At 45.6% G+C, this 17,997-nt stretch overlaps 1 protein-coding gene across 1 annotated transcript in view; it reads right to left on the reverse strand.

Moving 5' to 3' along the window:
- Positions 1-2,411: 2,411 nt before the first annotated feature.
- Positions 2,412-17,997, reverse strand: part of MEGF9 (multiple EGF like domains 9) — a 72,874-nt gene continuing 57,288 nt past the window's right edge. Inside the window, exons 3-6 of the mRNA XM_035113718.3 lie at positions 8,869-9,008; positions 5,538-5,681; positions 4,686-4,958; positions 2,412-3,986 (exon numbers count right to left, since the gene is read on the reverse strand). Coding sequence (XP_034969609.1) covers positions 3,529-3,986; positions 4,686-4,958; positions 5,538-5,681; positions 8,869-9,008 — 1,015 coding nt within the window. The 3' untranslated portion in view covers positions 2,412-3,528. The remainder of the gene's footprint in view (positions 3,987-4,685; positions 4,959-5,537; positions 5,682-8,868; positions 9,009-17,997) is intronic.

Raw genomic sequence — 17,997 nt, forward strand, 5'->3', positions numbered from 1 at the left:
CAGGGTGGGGGAGGCTAATGAGAATTTGCAGTGCATATGAAGTGAAGTTTCCCACAGACATATGCAGGGGGAAAAAATTATTACACTATTTAATGTAAGAGTGCCACGAGTGTAAATTGGAAGGGTGGTACCTTGTTATTTTCCCTCCAGAATCCTTTGCAGTGAAACCAGGACAGCTAAACCCATTTACACTTACAATATGGTGAGTTCCTTGTTGGGAGCCATACTAGCTCTGGGAGACTGGGAAGGGTTGAAAGGAGCAGATAAGACTTCGCAAAGCCATCAAGGAAAGGAAAGGCAGCTTTAAAAACAAAACAAATATGGAAGGTTGATATAGGGTGGAACATTTGAGAGATAACATTCTCCCGACAGTTGGTTTCAAGTAGAGAAGGTGATAAAAATTGACACAGTTTTTTTTTCCCCAGTGGAACACTTAAATACATAGTGTTCTCTCCTGTAAACTCCCACACTTGTTCTTTTGAGGGCTGATTCAGCCATGCACCCACCCACCCCACTCCCAGGAAGCAAGGATGCACATTCTGTCAATGGCCGCCTCAATATTTTTACTGTTTTGCAGGAAGGCTTGAAGTGCCTGCTGGGAAATTTGGATTTGTGGAATTAAAGTGGATTCAGGCACTCTGTCCTCAACTGCACAGGCTGCCTTAGGAGGGACTGTCCATGTGGCACCTACACTTCTCCCCAGTCCTCAGTATCTGCCACCTGACAGGGGCACACTTTGGTAATCTTTTGTAATATGGCACCGTGTGATGCCAAAATTTGGCACCCCCAAATGGATCTTCTTAATCATAGATCTTCTCAATTTTGCACCCTCTCAGCTCAGCACCCTGTGCAGGGGAACTGCCCGCACCACCTTAAATCCAGCGCTGTACCTGAGGTGGCTGGCTCCCTCTGCCTAATAGCAGGGCTGAGCCAGCTGAGCCAAGACATTGTGCTGCCTGAGGCAAATGGTAAGAAAGCACATCCTTCCCTTTTCCACATAAAGAAGCCAACTGTACTGGAGCTGAATCTGATATTATTATTAATTAATTATTATTATTATTAATTAAATTTGTATATCGCCCTATACCCACAGGTCTCAACACTGATTTCAACACCGATGATGGGCCAATATCTGCCATCGCACCTGAGAGGAGCACCCTGGCTTCTGCCCTTTAGCACTTAACTGGCTTTCCACATTTCAACAGATGTAACACTTTTTTGAATGTATGCCCCCCCTATGCCCCATCAACACAAGTGAGTGTGTCATAACTGTACGGGCAAAAGAAGGACAATGTACCTTAGCATGCCTTTGGGGGAACATTATTTCAATCCTTCCCCCCACGCACACACATTTGCACTAAAACAGTTTTTTGCTAATGTCAGCAAAAAGATTAACAATATAAACATACTCGTTAAATGTTGCTGACTGGAAAGCTATGGCAAAGCAAAGAGGTGGAATTTTAAACCGTTTGATTGCTTCTTGTGCTGTGGTTGCAGAGGTAGAGAACTCTGAATGAAAGAGAGTTCCAGGGACTGGCAGAAGATCAAGGAGTGGGGAGATATGCAGGCGGAAGAGATAGAGAGGGAGCACAATGAAATTAGGGGGGGCATTAATTGGTGGGGTTCTGTGCCACCTGTGAGACAACTGCCAGCAAAGGAGGAGGAAGAGGGTAGGAAACAGGAGACCAGGCAGTCAGAGCAAGGGGGCAAGTAGCAGGAGTCAAGGGTTAAGAGTTACAGGAGGTCCTGGAACCTGGTGAGCTTTCAAACTTTCTGGAAGGGGTCATATCGCATCAGCCAAGGGAGTGGATGGGGAAATGAAATATTTGACTTCTGCCTGCAGCCTGATTGGCTGCTCCTACAGGCCAATCAGGTTGCAGATTCACTTCTGCCAGCCGCCTGATTGGCTGCTCCTGCAGGCCAATCAGGTTGCGGATTCACTTCCACCTGGAGTTGGATTGGATAGCTCCTGCTGATTCTGAATCCTATTGTTCTAGGATTCAGCTCAGTACATAACAGGAAACAAATACAATTTCCCCCTTTTATATGCTGGGCTGCTCTCTACACAGACCTATTTCTCTTTGTCCAGACAACCCAAAAGGTTTTATCATTCTTCAAAAGACAGATTCCAGCCAACCAAAAACACTCAAGCAGGGCAGCCTGTTCTGTTATACTGCCTGAGGCAAAATGGGAAGGAACCGGCCCCTTCCCCCACCAAAGCCTTGCTTACTGGGGTTCTGCAGATCCCTCACAGGATTCTGCCACCCAAGGCAGCTGCCTCAGTCTGATGAGAGCCTTGAAGGTCAGACAAAGAGGCCTGGAGGGTCACATTTGGCCCCCGAGCCAGAGGTTCCTCACCCCTGGCAGACGTTCAACCAAAACAAAAACAAAAAAGAGAGAGGGAGGAACGATCAATTTAAGATCAGAAAGTTAGTCATATTATCAGAAGAGGAAAAAGTTAGCAACAAACCTTTGCCGGAGGCCCAGCTCCAACAATATTGCCATTGAAATTTACAGCACTTTAATACAATACTTGCTTATTTGTTGCTGCTTTGACTTCTGTGTTTGTTTTTTGTTTTTACAATGCGGTGAGTGGCTGTACAGATAAAATCTAAGTGATAAAATATGTCATTTTTGTACAAATAGTTTACAAATACATTGCAGAGGAAGCTTTGTTACATTCTGTATACAGGCTGTTTCCACACCAGATTGGAGACTCGGGGAACAACGCTCGTGCAACGTCCTCGCTAGCATCCCTTGGGAGAATCAGAGTTCAACAAAGCTAAGAAAATAAACAGATTCTTGCATTTTAAATAGCATCATCATCACGTTCGAAGGAAGGTTGCAAAAAAAGTACAACACTCTCACCCATTTCTTTTATGTACTCCTAAGGTCAAAGCATAAATGGAAACTTTCAGAGCTCTTGGTTTCTATCAGCACATCTTTTCACCAGTGACTTTTCTTTTTTTTTTAAAAAAAAGCAGCAGCAGCAGCAAAACTTTTAAGAGCACAAAACAGAGTTCTGGGAATCCACCCCCCACCCCCGCTCTCCAAACCATAAAAGCCATTTCCCATAAGTTAGATGACAATGGCTACATTTCAAAACAAGAGTTAAAATCAGGCGTCCAGTGTTTCAACATAGCTTTTGATTGGCGATGAGATGACGTCTTGGTATATGCCTTCATCATTGCTTACAAAAATATATTTCAAAGCAACTCCATTTTTTAAAATACAAGTTTATATCCATAGTGGCAAGGATGGATTTTGATGGGAAACAATGAATCGAATACAATCTGTAAATTTACCTGAAACTCCTTTATTATCTCCAGTGTCCAACACTGTGTGTGTGTGTGTGTGTGTGTGTGTGTGTGTGTGTGTACCCCAAAGCCTGGCCACGGCCAATGCTGGGAAAGTTATCTAGTCCTCTTGCCCGGAACGCTGGTGTCATTTGACTGGGGTCCCTCCCAACAGGCACTGCACTGGTTTGCTCCACTTACAAGATTTTGAAAACTCTCAACCCTGGTTTTGTTAAGCCTTGTAGTTATGCATGGGAGTGGCCAGCGCCAGCTGGCCATTGGGCGCTACCTCGTTACCATCGTCCTCCAACAGGCCTGAGACATCAGCATTGGGGATGCTATCATGGTAGCTGCTGAAACTGATGTTGTCCTCCTTGAGCTCAATGGTCCAAAAGGGGGCATTCAGCTTCCTGTTCTGATATTCGCGGTACGTGTAGACAGCACCCACAAAGCCCATCAGCAGAACCACGAGGATAATAATGACAGTAAGGATGATGATATTGAACTGGGTCCATGATACATCAGCTAAAGTAGAAGTACTATTGTCAGAGGAACTGATGGGGGAAACTGTTTGTACCATCGAAGGCTGGGGTAATGTGCTGTTGGTGGCTGTTGTAGAGTATGATGTTGATACACTGATGTTTATAGTCGGAGGAGCGAACCCTCTGCCTTCGGGACCAGGAACATATTCTAGAGAATTTTTTAAAAAGGCAAATATGGCAAAGTGAGTGTATTATTATTATTAAGCATCAAACACATCCATTAACCCACATCACAGCAGGTCGATAGCACTTCCCGGCCCATTTTCTAGTAATTAATAAATATTTGCCAATTCAGAAAAGACAAAACAAATACAGGATAGTTTCCCATCTTTTAATCTAATAAAACTTATCAAAATGTAGCCACTATTTCATTATCACAAATTCTAGACTTTTACTTATCTATAAAATATCTCCCTCCCACACCTGCCACCCAATTTATAACCTTCAATTTAGAGCTACTTTGGGAAGAATATTGGTTTTGAAAAGCAGCATACAAGTTGACATTTAATAATAATCGTCATCATTTTTAAAAGTGTGTGTTCTCAAGTTTCTGGGATTTGTCATAATTTTTTGGTACATCACTTTCATGTTTTGTTAATGAAATAGATTCTGAAATGAAAAAAACCTCCAGAGATCAAGTGACAATGGAAACCTACAAACTTCGAAATAGTATTCTAATCTACATAAGGCATGGATTTCCAAGGACACACATCCACACCAGCTTAAAATTTTAGCTCTTAAATTCAGTTCACATTTCTGATGTGTTTGATTGTTAGTTGCAGCCAAACGCCCTGAGAATTGGAGAGGGTTTTTAAGCTAACGTCAAGTGCGAGAAAACAAGTTTTACCTTTCCTGGTGCAATTCGCTCCTTCCAAACGTTTGGCGTAACCTTCCTGGCACTTTTCGCAGTGAAATCCTGCCGTGTGGTAAAGGCAGCCAAGGCATTCCCCTGTGTCCAGCCTGCAGACTCTGGGTGACCGCGCTGGGTCAACATTCCCATTGCACTGGCATTTGATACAGAGGCTGTCAGAGCTGTAGTAGCCAATGTCACACTGGTTGCAGTGAGAACCGCTGTAGCCGGGGCGGCACTGGTCACAGGTTGGCATGCGGTGACCGGGCTCTACAGGGGAAAGAACACTGGTTATTTCCACTGATGGAACTTGCCACATGGCCACCCTAAGAACACAAGCCTAGTCCTGCTTTGTCTTCTTATGCATTCCCCCCACCAATTCAGGTTTTATCATTATCATTGATAATTATTTTTACTTTGGTTTTGAGAAGGGGCCCACTTTTATTTCAGTGGGCCTCCTAACATAACTGTATCTGCAAGAACTCGGCCATTTAGTGTGTCAATGCCAACACTTTGGAACTAATCCAACATCCTGTTTTCAGTGACCAAACATATATAGTATATTCCTGCGTATAAGACTACTTTTTAACCCAGGAAAATCTTCTCAAAAGTCAGGGGTCGTCTTATACGCCCAGTTGTCTTATACGCCGGAATATATGGTACCTCAACGGGAAGCCAACAAGCAGAACTTGAGTGCAACTCTTGTGATTCCCACAGACATCTGGTTCACCACTGTGGAGACAGGATTCTGGACTAGTTGGTCCACTGGCCTGATCCAGCAGGGTTCATCTGGTGTTCTTATGTTGATGTACCATAGTGAAATTCTACAATTTTAGAAAACCATCTTACTTATATGACAGCTGCCAGAGGACACTACAGGGGAGCAAGGACAAAGAAGACACTCATGGTGTCGCGAACCACTTCGGTAAAACTGCCCCTTGCATTTCTCGCAGGAAGCGCCTTCTGTGTTCCCTTGACAGTCCAAGCAAGTGCCTAGAAAACAAGATAAATGCAGAAATAAAGACAAAGACAACAGCTGTCCGAAGCACTGGATGGGAACTCAAAATGACATAGTACCTTGTTGGGCACAAAGATACAAGTAGGGCCTGCAACAAAATGCTGCAGCAAGGCACACTCCTGTTCTGGATACCCTATTCCATTCCACACCCCTGAAAAGACAGAATTCTCAGCCTTCATTGGGCTGGGGTTTTGGGAGGGACGTTCTCCCACGTAGGTTCCCCCCCATCCAGGATTTTGTGCCATAGGTTTCCCCTAAGCCTACTGCTACTCCCCCCCCCTTGTACACAGTTGGTGACATTTTGGGTATATAAGGAACAGTGGACCCAATCATGAGGATGAGCCAGTCTTTAGCCAGTTGCTCAACAGCATTGTTGCCAAGACCAGGTGAGGCTTTTGGTGGAGTTGTGTTTGGGCTTTTAGTGGGGGAAGATTCAAAGTCCAGCAGATAGAGGAGTACAAAAGGTCTCCTGAAGAAAGGCAGGTTGCCAGTTCTATGATGCCGCCACCCCGCCCTAGCTTTGGGCTGCGTGGACTGCAGAATCTGGATTGTGTCTAGAGCAAGGTGACCAGGATGGCAAGGGGTCTGGAAACCAGGGGTTGTAGCCAATATTAGTCCTACTGAGCATAAATACATTGCAATTCATGGACACCGCTCGTGTAGGTTCATTAATTCCAGTGGCTCTACTTCATGTAGAACTGGCTTGGGTGCAACCCCAAGTCCAATGAGGAACAGTTAAGAGCTGGGTATGCTTAGCCCAGTGAAAAGGAAAATAAGCAGAGACTTGAGAGTGGCCTTCAACTATCTTCTTGACGGCTGAAAGCAATGGAGGCTGGTCCATTAAGGCCAATAGGGCACTGTCCCACTAACAGCTATGGGGTTATCCCTGCCAAGGAGCTTCATCTCCTCCTTAGTCTCAGTGTTGCCTCCTGTAGAACTCACCAGGAAAGAGGACATATTTGGAGCTGGCACCACCTGTCATTGGCTCTGGTTATATTTACTGTTGGCAGTACCCAGATAATTTAAATCACTATTGGAGCAGATGCTGGAGATACGTTGTATTGAACCAGAGTCGCAGCTCAATGGTGGAACTCATGGCTTGTATGCAAAAGGCACCAGATTCAACCCCCTGCATCTCCTGGTCAGGCAATGAAATGCACGTTCCCCTCTAGGCAGCCTTCAGGGTGGAGAGCAGGCCAGTAGTAAGTGGAGAGATGCATGTAAATATTGCCTTTGTACCGTAGGCTAGCTTCCACATGCACACTCACAAACCCCTCTTCACCCTCCACTCTGATAAGCAAGAGGCATAGTCAGAATTCAAGGGCACATCAGAGGCAGACCAAAGCTCTCAAGCAGGGCCAGTGAGCAGTGTGACCTGGTGGGAGGGGGTGTGGACTGGGGGAGTCCAAGGGCCAGACAGAGAGGCCTGGAAGATCACATACATCCCCTTACGGGGTTTATGTTGTATAAGGATGTTCCTCCCACTGGGAAACAGCTTTATGACAAGGTTCCACTCCCCCCCCACACACACACACAAATCCTTGTCAACACAGGGAAGTTTTGCATCGGCGTGGGGCTTCAGACTAGCATGCAGGAAGGCAGACATGTCCACTTTGACCGCCACTCATTTCTAATAATGAAAAGTGCCTCCATGGTATCTCAATAGCTGCCACAAGAGGGCAGATAACCCACATCTATAAAATTCTTGATTTACCATATGTTAGTACTGAGCATACATACAAAAGAAATCAGATGTTGCCTTAAGGCAGTCTATCCCAAAACAAAGTGTTGGGTGAAATTGTCTTGATGTTCAGCCACGAGTGTTGCTGGTTTTAAGTTTAAGATTTCATATATTTTGAAAATGTATTTTCCTTTACCTGTTTGCATTGGTATCAGCGGGCTTTAGCTAGAACTCTGGCTCACTTTATTGCTGACTAAGAAAATAGACTGTTTAGTACTCAACTATCCTAGACAGAAACAGAAATGCATTGAGAGTCTAAGGGTGTAGTCTTGCTCAGGTGCATATTTACTGTCTGTTTCCAATTTATCCTCACAACAACCCTGTGATGTAGGTGAGACCAAGAGATGGTGACTGGTCCAAATTCACCACCTGGTGAGTTTCATGGCTTAATGTGGAATTGAACCCTGGCATCCCAGGTCATTACTCCAACACTCTAACCACAACACCAAAGGAAACTGCTTCATATAGACCACTGGTGCATCTAGGTCAAGCTATCTATACCCTATACCAGTGGTCAATATGAAGCAGTTTCCTTTGTTCTTGTGCTCACTCCAAGGATCTCTGGTGATATTCTCCCAACCTATGAGTTTCAGTGGGTTTCAGTGGGTTCATGAACCAGGTGCAAATTGTATGCAGAATTGTGTGCCCATATGTTTATGTACATTTTTCTGGGAAGGGGATCCATAACTTTCATCTGATTCTCAAGGGGGTCCGTTACCCCCCCCCCAAAAGGTTAAGAACCATAGGTCTAAACTGAGTGGCAGCAGCTCTGCAGGGTTTCAGATGGGGGACTTCAGATGGGGGACATTCCCAGTGCTTTTTTCAAGGAGGTACGCCACCTCTTTTTCCTCCACCACCATCTCACCACCGCCACTTGCCTGCCCATCTGCTTGCTCCCTCACCCCTGCACCTTTGCCACTTTCTTCCCCGTTGCTGCTTCCAGAGGCTGCAGGCACAACTTCCCAGAAGTGTTTTGACATGACCTGGAAGGTGCTTTGCTAATCATAAAAAGGTCACGCCAAAACACCTCTGAAAGGCCATGCCTGAAGCCTCAGGAAGTGGAGGAGGAAGAGGCAAGGGGGGAGAGAGAGAGCAAGACGGAGGGCAAGCAGCAATGGGGATGGTGAGAGCATGGGGCCAGCATGGTTCATACTGGCACATATATTTCTGCACCTATAATCTGCAGGCAAAGCAGCTGCTCTACCCCTTAGCTACAGCCCTTCTGTGCTGAAAATGTAAGTATTACAAGTAGACAAGTGTGTTCCTCTCTTCCTCTCTGAAATACTGGAGGATACACAACTTGTGATGCCGCCTTGTTATTCTTGTTCAGCCTCAACAAAATCCCACCAACCTTACCCAGGGCCACCAGAAAGCCTGAGCCCCCCCCCCTTGGACCAGTTCCCCCCCCCCCGGGAGTTCACCTGTCAACCGATCACAACTCGCCGAATGGTTGTTACACCGACAAGGTTCGCAGGTGGTCCCGTTGAACAGGGAGTAGCCTTCCTGGCACTGGGTGCATTTGGGGCCATCTGAACCAGCTTTGCAGCGACATCTTCCAGAGCTGTTTAAAAACAAACAAGAACAGAGGCGACGTGAGTCAGGGAAGGAGGAATGATGGGGACGTCTTCGGTGCAAGGCTATTTATTTCAGTGAGTGAAAGTAGCATGGGAGGAAAGCTAATTCAGCATAGAGATAGCAAAGGCTTCTAGATAGTGGGATCTACTTGTCCTTTTTTTTTTTTTGCTAGAAGCCCTAACTCCAACAACAACAACAACAACCAGGGTCAGAGAACCATACAGCTGACAGTCTCCTTGGGGTCAGCTAGTCCATGGACACGGAACTCTTTTCAGCCCAAGGGCCATAGGAAGAACTGGAACACCCTCCACAGACAATTTTTGACTGTTTTTGGGCAAGTGCTGTTATGACATCAGGTGACAACTTCAGCTGCCAACTGTTCGTTTGCTAGCAGCATCCTCACCTGCCCCACACCTGGCATCACATAAGATGTCAGGTGTGGGGCAGACGGATGTAGTTTTGGGGAAAGTTAGGCTCATGGGTTAGAGCCCCCCATCCAAGATCTAATCCAGGCACCCCCAAACTGCGGCCCTCCAGATGTTTTTGCCTACAACTCCCATGATCCCTAGCTAACAAGACCAGTGGTTGGGAAAGATGGGGATTGTAGTCCAAAACATCTGGAGGGCCGAAGTTTGGGGGTGCCTGATCTAATCCAACCCCCTGCTTGCTGCAGGAAAGCCAGTGCTAGAGTTTCTCCAACAAGTGGCTGCCTAACCAGCAACAGCTAGGTGAAGTTGGATGCAAAATGGCAGGCCAGTAGGCAGAGCCAGTCAACTACTCCATCCCACGTGCCATTGACTGCAATAACTTGCACATAAAAGCACAACTGTCCATCTGCATTGCAACAGAGGAGGGGTTTTTACATGAGGTGCAGAACCCGAACTGAGGCCACAGAACCGCAGCCACACACAAGATCTAGCCCTGGATTTCTTTCAAGTTCAGCAGCCAAATTTAGAGCAGAGTGAGGAGAGGCTGTTGTTGCTCTTGTTAAGCAGATCTAACAGTTTCCCCCAACATTTTATTTTTTTGGCAAATATTTGGCTGGCACAAAGCGCTAAGCCAAACTATAGCTTAGAAAGAGTGAATGAATGAATGAGCAAACAAGGTAGTGTACAGTGAGAAAATCACAACTCCCCTGCTTTTTCTCTTGCTTCTGCTGTGCTAACAGGAGCTAAGCCATGGTTTGCCTTAGTACTACATCCAAATCATTGTTTGTCTCCCTCTCCAAACAAACCATGGGTTGTTTTCAACTGTGTTATTTTTTACTCATAATATTTTTAAAGCACTTTTCATCAAAGGTCTCTAAGCAGGCTCCCAACAACAATCTGCACAGAGAGAGATTAAAAGCAGGTGCAATGTAAAATAAAAACAAAACTATAAACAGAACAGGCCAGGCTAAAGAAGTATTCCAAAAGCCTGGGAAAGCAAGGGATATTTTGCCTCCTTTGTGAGGGGTCTGGAGGGCAGCAACATGAGAACAGGCCTTTTCTGCGGTGGCTCTCCACTTGTGGAATGCTCTCCCAGGAAGGTTTCCCAGGTGTCTTCATTATACACCTTTAGTGCCAGGTGAAAATGTTCCCCTTCCACCAGGCCTTCGGCTGATTGAAGGCTCTATGGTGGGGGTCCCTCGACTATGGCCCGGGGACCGGATACAGCCCGAAGGGCTCATTTATCTGGCCCACCGCCCACTGCTGCCTCCCGCTGCCACCGCCCACTCTTACCGGTGCAGTGCGGTGCAGCGCGGCTGCCCACTTCCGGGTCACAAGAGCATCGGAAATAGCTTGCACGCATGCGCAAGCGTCATTTCCAGCACACTTCCAGATTGGAGGAGGCCCATGCGCATAAGCTATTTCCGGTGCTCCTGTGACCCAGAAGTGCGCCGGAGATAGCATGTGCACACATATGGGCACGCACTCCCCCGCCCTCCAGCCTGCTGCGCGATCAGCACTGCAGGCACCGCCCCGAAGCGCGGTAGGTTTGGGGACCCCTGCTCTATGGCCTTTAAAATATGTTTGTGGGAGGGGGGTTATTGGTTGTGGCTGTTACTATTATTATATGTATTTTATATTTTATATTTTTATGCTGTAAATCGCCCTGTGATCTTTGGAAGGAGGGTGGCATATGAAACTTCTAAATAATAATAATAATAATAACAACAACAATAATAATAATAATACTCAAAAGTAAATCCTATTGAGGTCAATGATACTGATTTCCAGGTGAGCATAAGATTGCAACCTAAATAGTTACCTATGTGTACATTCCCACTGAGTTGCAGAAGTCTGCATATTTAAACCTCTTTTCTTACTCTCAGGCCAGCCCAGGGTCTTTGCACAACCCCCACCCCCGATTTTATGCCTCTTGGCTGATGCACAGCAGAAAAGGAAGTTATTAAACTTTTTAAAGGGGGATCGAGTGCTGGATTTAATGCCCCTCTGGCAGGATGTTCAACTCGATACAGATGGGCCGGGTGTGTGCAATAATTAAAGCTTTCAAGCAAGAGGCAAGAGGTTTTGCCTCTGGTCAATAAAGCTTCATGAAAACATCCTCTTTCGTAGCTCTCATATTGGAAAGGTTCTAAAAGGCTTTTCCAAGAAAAGGTAAACAATTTAAATGTGCCCAAACCACACACACACAGACCCTGCTGTTAAGAAGCTGATTATGGTGTCGAAGAGGAGAAGGAGAAGGAGAAGTCTGGACATTCCCCACACACCCACACACCCTTAAGACAGCAAACTGAATTCACTTCCCAAGCCAAACTTTTTTCTTATTTATTTTTAATTTCTTTTCTTTTTCTTCTTGCCTTTTCATGTGTTGTTTTTTTCTTATTGTTTCTTACTGCTTTTTTCTTTACTGTTGCATTTTTATGACTGCATATTTTGTTGCTGCATTTTTACTCATATATATTTGTCATTTTAATGTGCATCTATTGTTGCATTTTTTACCATTGCCATTTTAATGTCTTTTTATTACCTTATACAATATTGTGGTTTTAAAATTGCTCTAAGCTGTGCTGAATGGTGCAGAGGAGCTAGACTGAAATTTCTTTATCGGTAAAATAAATAAAAATATGGCTACTCTATTTCAGATTGCATGAAGATTCCAACACTACCTACCTACAAAGCACAGTCCCACTGCCTGTGCATAACATCCTTGTGCATAACAAATCACTTGCTAGGAATGCAAGAAGGCAGCCGTTTCCCCTCCGGCGTATGACCATCACAATCAGCACTGTTTCCATTCTGCTGCACTTCAGTTTCCACCAAATACTACATTATTCGCCTTGCTCAATCAACTGATTGATTTTTAAAATTTAAAATCATTTCTAAACCGCACAATTTTCTTTAGAGCTCTTACATAACTTACGTCAGAGCTTTCCCAACTTTTCATGTCGGTGACACACTTTTTAGACATGCATTATTTCATGACACAGTAATTCATTTTTAGTAGCAAACCGGAGGTTAACCTAACCCCTTTTAAGAATGCAGGGAGCATTTGCGCAACACGCTGCAGCTGACACACAAACGTGACACAACACACAGTTTGGAAAGCTCTGACTTACGTAACTTACATTCATTCCAATGTAAGGGAAACATCAAATCAATGTTTTTCAAAAACATTAATAGTGTATATTTTGGGGACTTAAAAAACCCCCAAAAAGTTGGGAGTCAATCTTATTTATTTGACGGATTTCCCTTTCTGACCACAGACAAGTGCACGAACTACAGTAAGCTCTGCTTCCTTCGAAGTTTTTGTCAAAATTCCCCAACATCCCTATCACCGAGAACCTGAAGAGCTATGCCTAGGGAGCGTTGTCAACACAGGACTGCAAGGTCAATTGGTCTGATCTGGAATGAGGCAGGCTGAGCTCATTTCCAGCCTCCATGCAATCCAGATGGGAGAGTGTGTCTCACTCACCCATCACTGTGTCTTCCATGAGTGTTGAATGTGGCTTTAAGAGAGAGCTGGTGTGTATGCCTGCGAGTAATGATCAAAGGAGGCTTCTCTCAGGTTCAAGGAGCCAGGTGACAGGGGAAGCCAACTGTTTTCTTTCTGCTTCACAGACACTTCAGTGCTGCAAGAATAGGGGACACTCAATAAATCAGTCATGGAACCCGCAAGATGGGGAAGCGGACCGGGTGTGATGTTAAGAAATGACACCTATTGCTTGGGTATAGCAAGGGAGGAAGCGAGGGAGGGAGGGAGGAAGTATTTTTTTTCTCCGTCTCTTCTCTTAGAAGGATCTCAAACAACCCATTCAATAAGATTTAATGGCTGAAACGTAATCTGCCTCCCCGGTCTTACAAAACAGTTCAGCAAGTCCACAGAAAGGGGACTGTACAAGAGGGTTCCACGGGGAAAGATCACCATCTATGTATTCACCAACCTTTAAACTGAGCTTTAATGGAAACATCACAACCTATATGTTGATTTTTAGGTCAATTAATCTGGATGTGAGATGGGAAAATCAAGAGGGCAGAAATGCCTATTAGCAAGAAAGCATTTGGGGGGGGGGTTAAGTTCCCCATTGCTCCTCCCTGACCCTATCTTGGCTATTTGAAACCTTCTGAATTTAATAACACCTCCTGTGTTCTGACGAAGTGCTCCCCCCTGCCGCCCCCAACATTAGGCAATCTCAGCAAAGCCCCCTTTGTGGTGTTGGGGGTGGGCCGGGGAGGGGAAGGGCAGGGGAAAAGGGCAGCTTTATTCCCAGAAAACACTGGGGCATTGTACACATAACATCCCCCGCTTTATGCCACTGAATGGAATCCGTCTGCCCGAAATCTATCGGAGGAGCCCAAATCCTCAAGAACTCTGAAAAGGCATTTTGTGAAATGTCAAAGCACTAAGCGTGTCTGGTCAAGATTATGATGCCCACAGAATCGCGTTCTGCCATTCTGGGCACAGGCCCTGGCAGGCTCCTGGACCAGCTCGTTGTCCATGTGAATTCCACGATGCGGATTTTCAGTGGACAGGGAAGAAACAAAGACATTCACAATATTTTTATTTTTGCCATCCTCAAGCCAGATCAGAAGAGGAGAAAAGTTTTGCATAGCCTGCATAGCAGCAGGCCCTTCAGGAAAAGCAGAGTAATTTTAAAATATGTGGGTTGCATCCAAAGCTAGTCCTACTCCGAGTAGACTCACTGGAAATAACAGGCACTGCAAACTTAGGTCTTTTAACTTCAGCAGGCCTACTCTGAGTGGACCCTAGCTGGAGACAGTCCTACAGGTGAAATTCAATATTGCACTATTACACTCATTCTATTAGTGCAAGCCGTTCCGCTTGCCATTTGGAAGGATCCCCTCTCTATTCCCCACCCCCAGGGGTGTTCTTGAGGTTCTCCTAGGCTCCCCACCCTTAGAGCTGATTTGGAATGTGTGCAGTGGTGGGGGGAGAGGTGAAAAAGCCCCATTGTGCTAGCAGTATTTGTTGCCTTAGCTTCTGCTGGCGCAACTATTTAGTTCATTCTGGCCCTGAGTATTACTAGGTTGATTAATAGAACCATAGAACTGTAGAGCTGAAAAGGATCCCGAGGGTATTCCAATCGCCTTCAATGAATGGTCCCCCAACCAATTTGAAACTATACTGGACCCTGCTTAGCTTTGCTCAGGATGTTGCTGCTGTTCCCCTTGGCTCTATCAATTAAAGTTGGATATGGGTAGGATAACATTTCTGAAGCAAGAAGTATCATTTCGTTCTTCTGAAGTCATGCGCTCAGATGGTGCTTCACTCCTGCTTGTAAGATCTTTCAAGTTGGTGCAATAGTTGTAATAGTTGTTCGTCCCACATCTAACAACTGCATTGCTTCCTTGAAACCATCATTCTCCCTGACAGAAGGGGGGCTATCCTTGTGGGAATGGGACACAGTGACAAATTCCATGGTGCAAGGTCCATTTGTGCAAGGATCCATGCACGGCAAAGGAGTTTTCAGCTAGCATAGAGGGTGACCTATATGTTCATGTAGAGACAAAGCGGTCAGAGAGAGAAATTATTTATTTGGCCAAGGGGAGAGGGAGTACTAAATAAATTGGAGTCCTTGGAGAGTTGAGAAAACCAAATGAAAAGACTCCAAGAGCTCTGGCCAGGTAGTGGAATAATTTTTAGAAAGTTTTAAGTTGAGAATAATAAGACAAATTCCAGTAGAAATCCAGGACAAGGCCCTGTTTCGGTTTATTCTTCATCAGCTCTAGTTTCATAGTCTCAAGGTCAAAGCGTACCATTCATGTTTTTCAAAAACCAAGGACAAACCATAACTGTGCATCAATGCTATTCTAAAAAGAAGAATAAGAAGATTTATACACACACAAATTAAAATTTCATTCATTTTTGTTTTTTGCCGGCCGCACAAACCAATCTCTTTTTTTAAAAAAGCAACAACAACTCAGGGTGCAATCTGTCTATTCCCATGGAAGAGGCAGGCTGGAGGGTCGATGGAGCTGGACTCTCCCCCACCCCCTTCCTGTCTGGGTCTTGGTCTCAAGGGCACTTGCGCACAAACAGAAGCAAATAGAAAACCATTCATTTCTCACAACTCCCCTTCTTGCAGCTGAGCAAATTAAATTGTGCTGTGCAAAGATGCCATTTACTTGGGGAGGAACCAGAATCCTTGTTTGCTGAGGAACCAAATTCCTCGGAGCGAAGTGTCAGGGACTGGATGGATGAGGAAGAGTGGTGGCAGCCAGTGGTCCAGGAGGCACCTGTGGGGACTTTGGTGGGACAGGGAGGAATCACCAGCAGAGAGTGAGGGTGAAGGGGAGAAGCTGAAGGTAGCCACAGATGCTGATTGAGCAGGGGCTCTGTCTCCTGCTCTGCAATACAGTCGTGATTCGGCTCCTTCCCCTCCCTCCCTCTCAGCACAGGAACCAAGAGTCGAGAAAAGGCTGGAACAATTAAGAGAAGCAGAGTCACACAGCGAGGAGGGAGGTATAAATAAAGGGAAGAAAAGGACAGGAACTTTAGCTTCTGCAACTGATGTGCTTATCTGATGGATGTGCCGTGTGCCGACTCCTTGGTTACTGAGCAATAGAGTTAATTACTGCAAGCACTGTGCCTGGTTCTGCTCACAGCATTGGACAACAGATGAAGGGGCTTCTCTGGAAGCCTGACACGAAGGGGGCAAAGCACTTGAGGCCGGGGGCCGAAGGAAGGTGAGCTTATGTTAGGAACGTTTCTCCTTACCAGTTTACACCTCTCATCTTCCTTCCCAACTGAAACCAAATTTCAAGCAGGGGCAGAATCACAGAATTGTAGGGTTGGAAGGGATCCCAAGGGTCATCCCAACCCCCTGCAATGCAGGAATCTCAGCAAAGCATCCCTGACATGGCCATCCAACCTCTGCTTAAAAATCGCCAGGGAAGAAGAGTCCAAAACTTCCCAAGGAAGTCTGTTCCTCTGTCAAACAGCTCTTACTGTCTTCCTGATGTGTTTGCATATTTCCTCTCCCTCCATCAACTGTAATCAAGCTTTAAATCAGGGGGCAAGGTAAATACTTTGGGCCTGAGGGCCAAATGCAGACCCTCTAGGTCCCTTAGTGTGGCCCTTCGAACTCTCGTCAGCTTACAATTCCGCTGCTGCCGCGGGCCCTCTGTTGCTGCAGCTGCGCGTGTGATTCCAGGGTGCATTTGCAGCCATGTCAGGCCCCAAAAGAGGCTCTGCAACAGAGGTGGAGACCCCTGCCTCGTTGCTGCCACAGCACTAGAGAATGGTGACGGGCGGAGGCTGAGCAGCACGTGCGTGTGCAACATGACATCGTGTGGCATCATGTCACACGTGCCACTGGGCACCCACAGTCTGGGGCCGGTGTCGGTGCCTCTGGACTGGAGTGTGTCCTCAGTGGGGCCTCTTGCCTCAGTGAGTATCCAGAGTGAGTGTAGAAACTATCTGACTGCACAAAGGCAAAATTTACACATTCACCCTCAGAAAGTTGCACAGAAGGGGATGTGGCCCTCAGGCTGAAAACAGTTCCCCACACTTGATACATGTAATTGCCTTTGCCCTCATCCTTCCCAACGGTAATAAAGCCTTTCAGAATATGTATAGCTGCAAGGTCAGGAAAGAATCCCACCCACCTTCCCCTCATTGTTTGCTTTCACAGAATCAAAGAATTTATAGAGTTGGAATCGATCCCGGGGGTCATCTAACGCAGGAATCTCAAAACACAATCCACCATCCAATTCTAAATCATACCGGACCCTGCTTAGCTTTACTAACAGTTTTAATGCTCCAACACCAGGAGGAGTTTTGATTGTTGTTTTAGCAACGCTGTATTTAAATTGTTCTCATCTAAGCCACATGAGCAGTAGGAAGGGCAGGGTATAAGTCTCTAAAGCGGTGATATAGTGGAGCGAGAACAAAGACAAATGCAGTTCCAGGAGCAATGAATATGATGACTCTCCTTGCTCTGGGAAGTGTATAAGGGGATAATGAGGCTTTCAAGTTTCTTTATGATAAATTTGCATAAAGTCAGAGAATGAGAAAAATAATCAAGCAATATCTGGATACCTCGTTCCTTTGATGGGTTTCCCATTTCCTGCTAGCAGAATAAACGACACTTTCTGGCAAGATAGTTTGTGCTTCTTAATTAAAAGCTGGATAGTTCAGGTTTTGTAAAACTCAACGTGCTTTCCAAGATGAGCCTATGCAGTTAGAGATGAACTCCACCAGGAAGTTTGGCACAGGACTGCAGGTTGCTGGTCCTAATAAACTGGATATTACATGACCTCATTCTGCTGCACTCTTGGGGGAAAGATAATATTGGATCAACCACTTCTTCCTGTGGACTCTTCTTGGAGATGTGGTTATAGGGCATGACATTATCTCCTGCACATCAAGATTTACATCTACACTGCAGTTCAAAATAAGCGAAAGTCACACAGGCTGCATGGTCAACAAACAGATTCCTTACCTGCCTCTCACCATAATGTGTGGAGTGGGGGAATTACAAAAATACTGCATAGAAATCCAGTATCAAA

This window comes from Zootoca vivipara, chromosome Z2 (assembly GCF_965207765.1).
Source record: "Zootoca vivipara chromosome Z2, rZooViv2.hap1.1, whole genome shotgun sequence".
Classification (NCBI taxonomy): domain Eukaryota; kingdom Metazoa; phylum Chordata; class Lepidosauria; order Squamata; family Lacertidae; genus Zootoca; species Zootoca vivipara.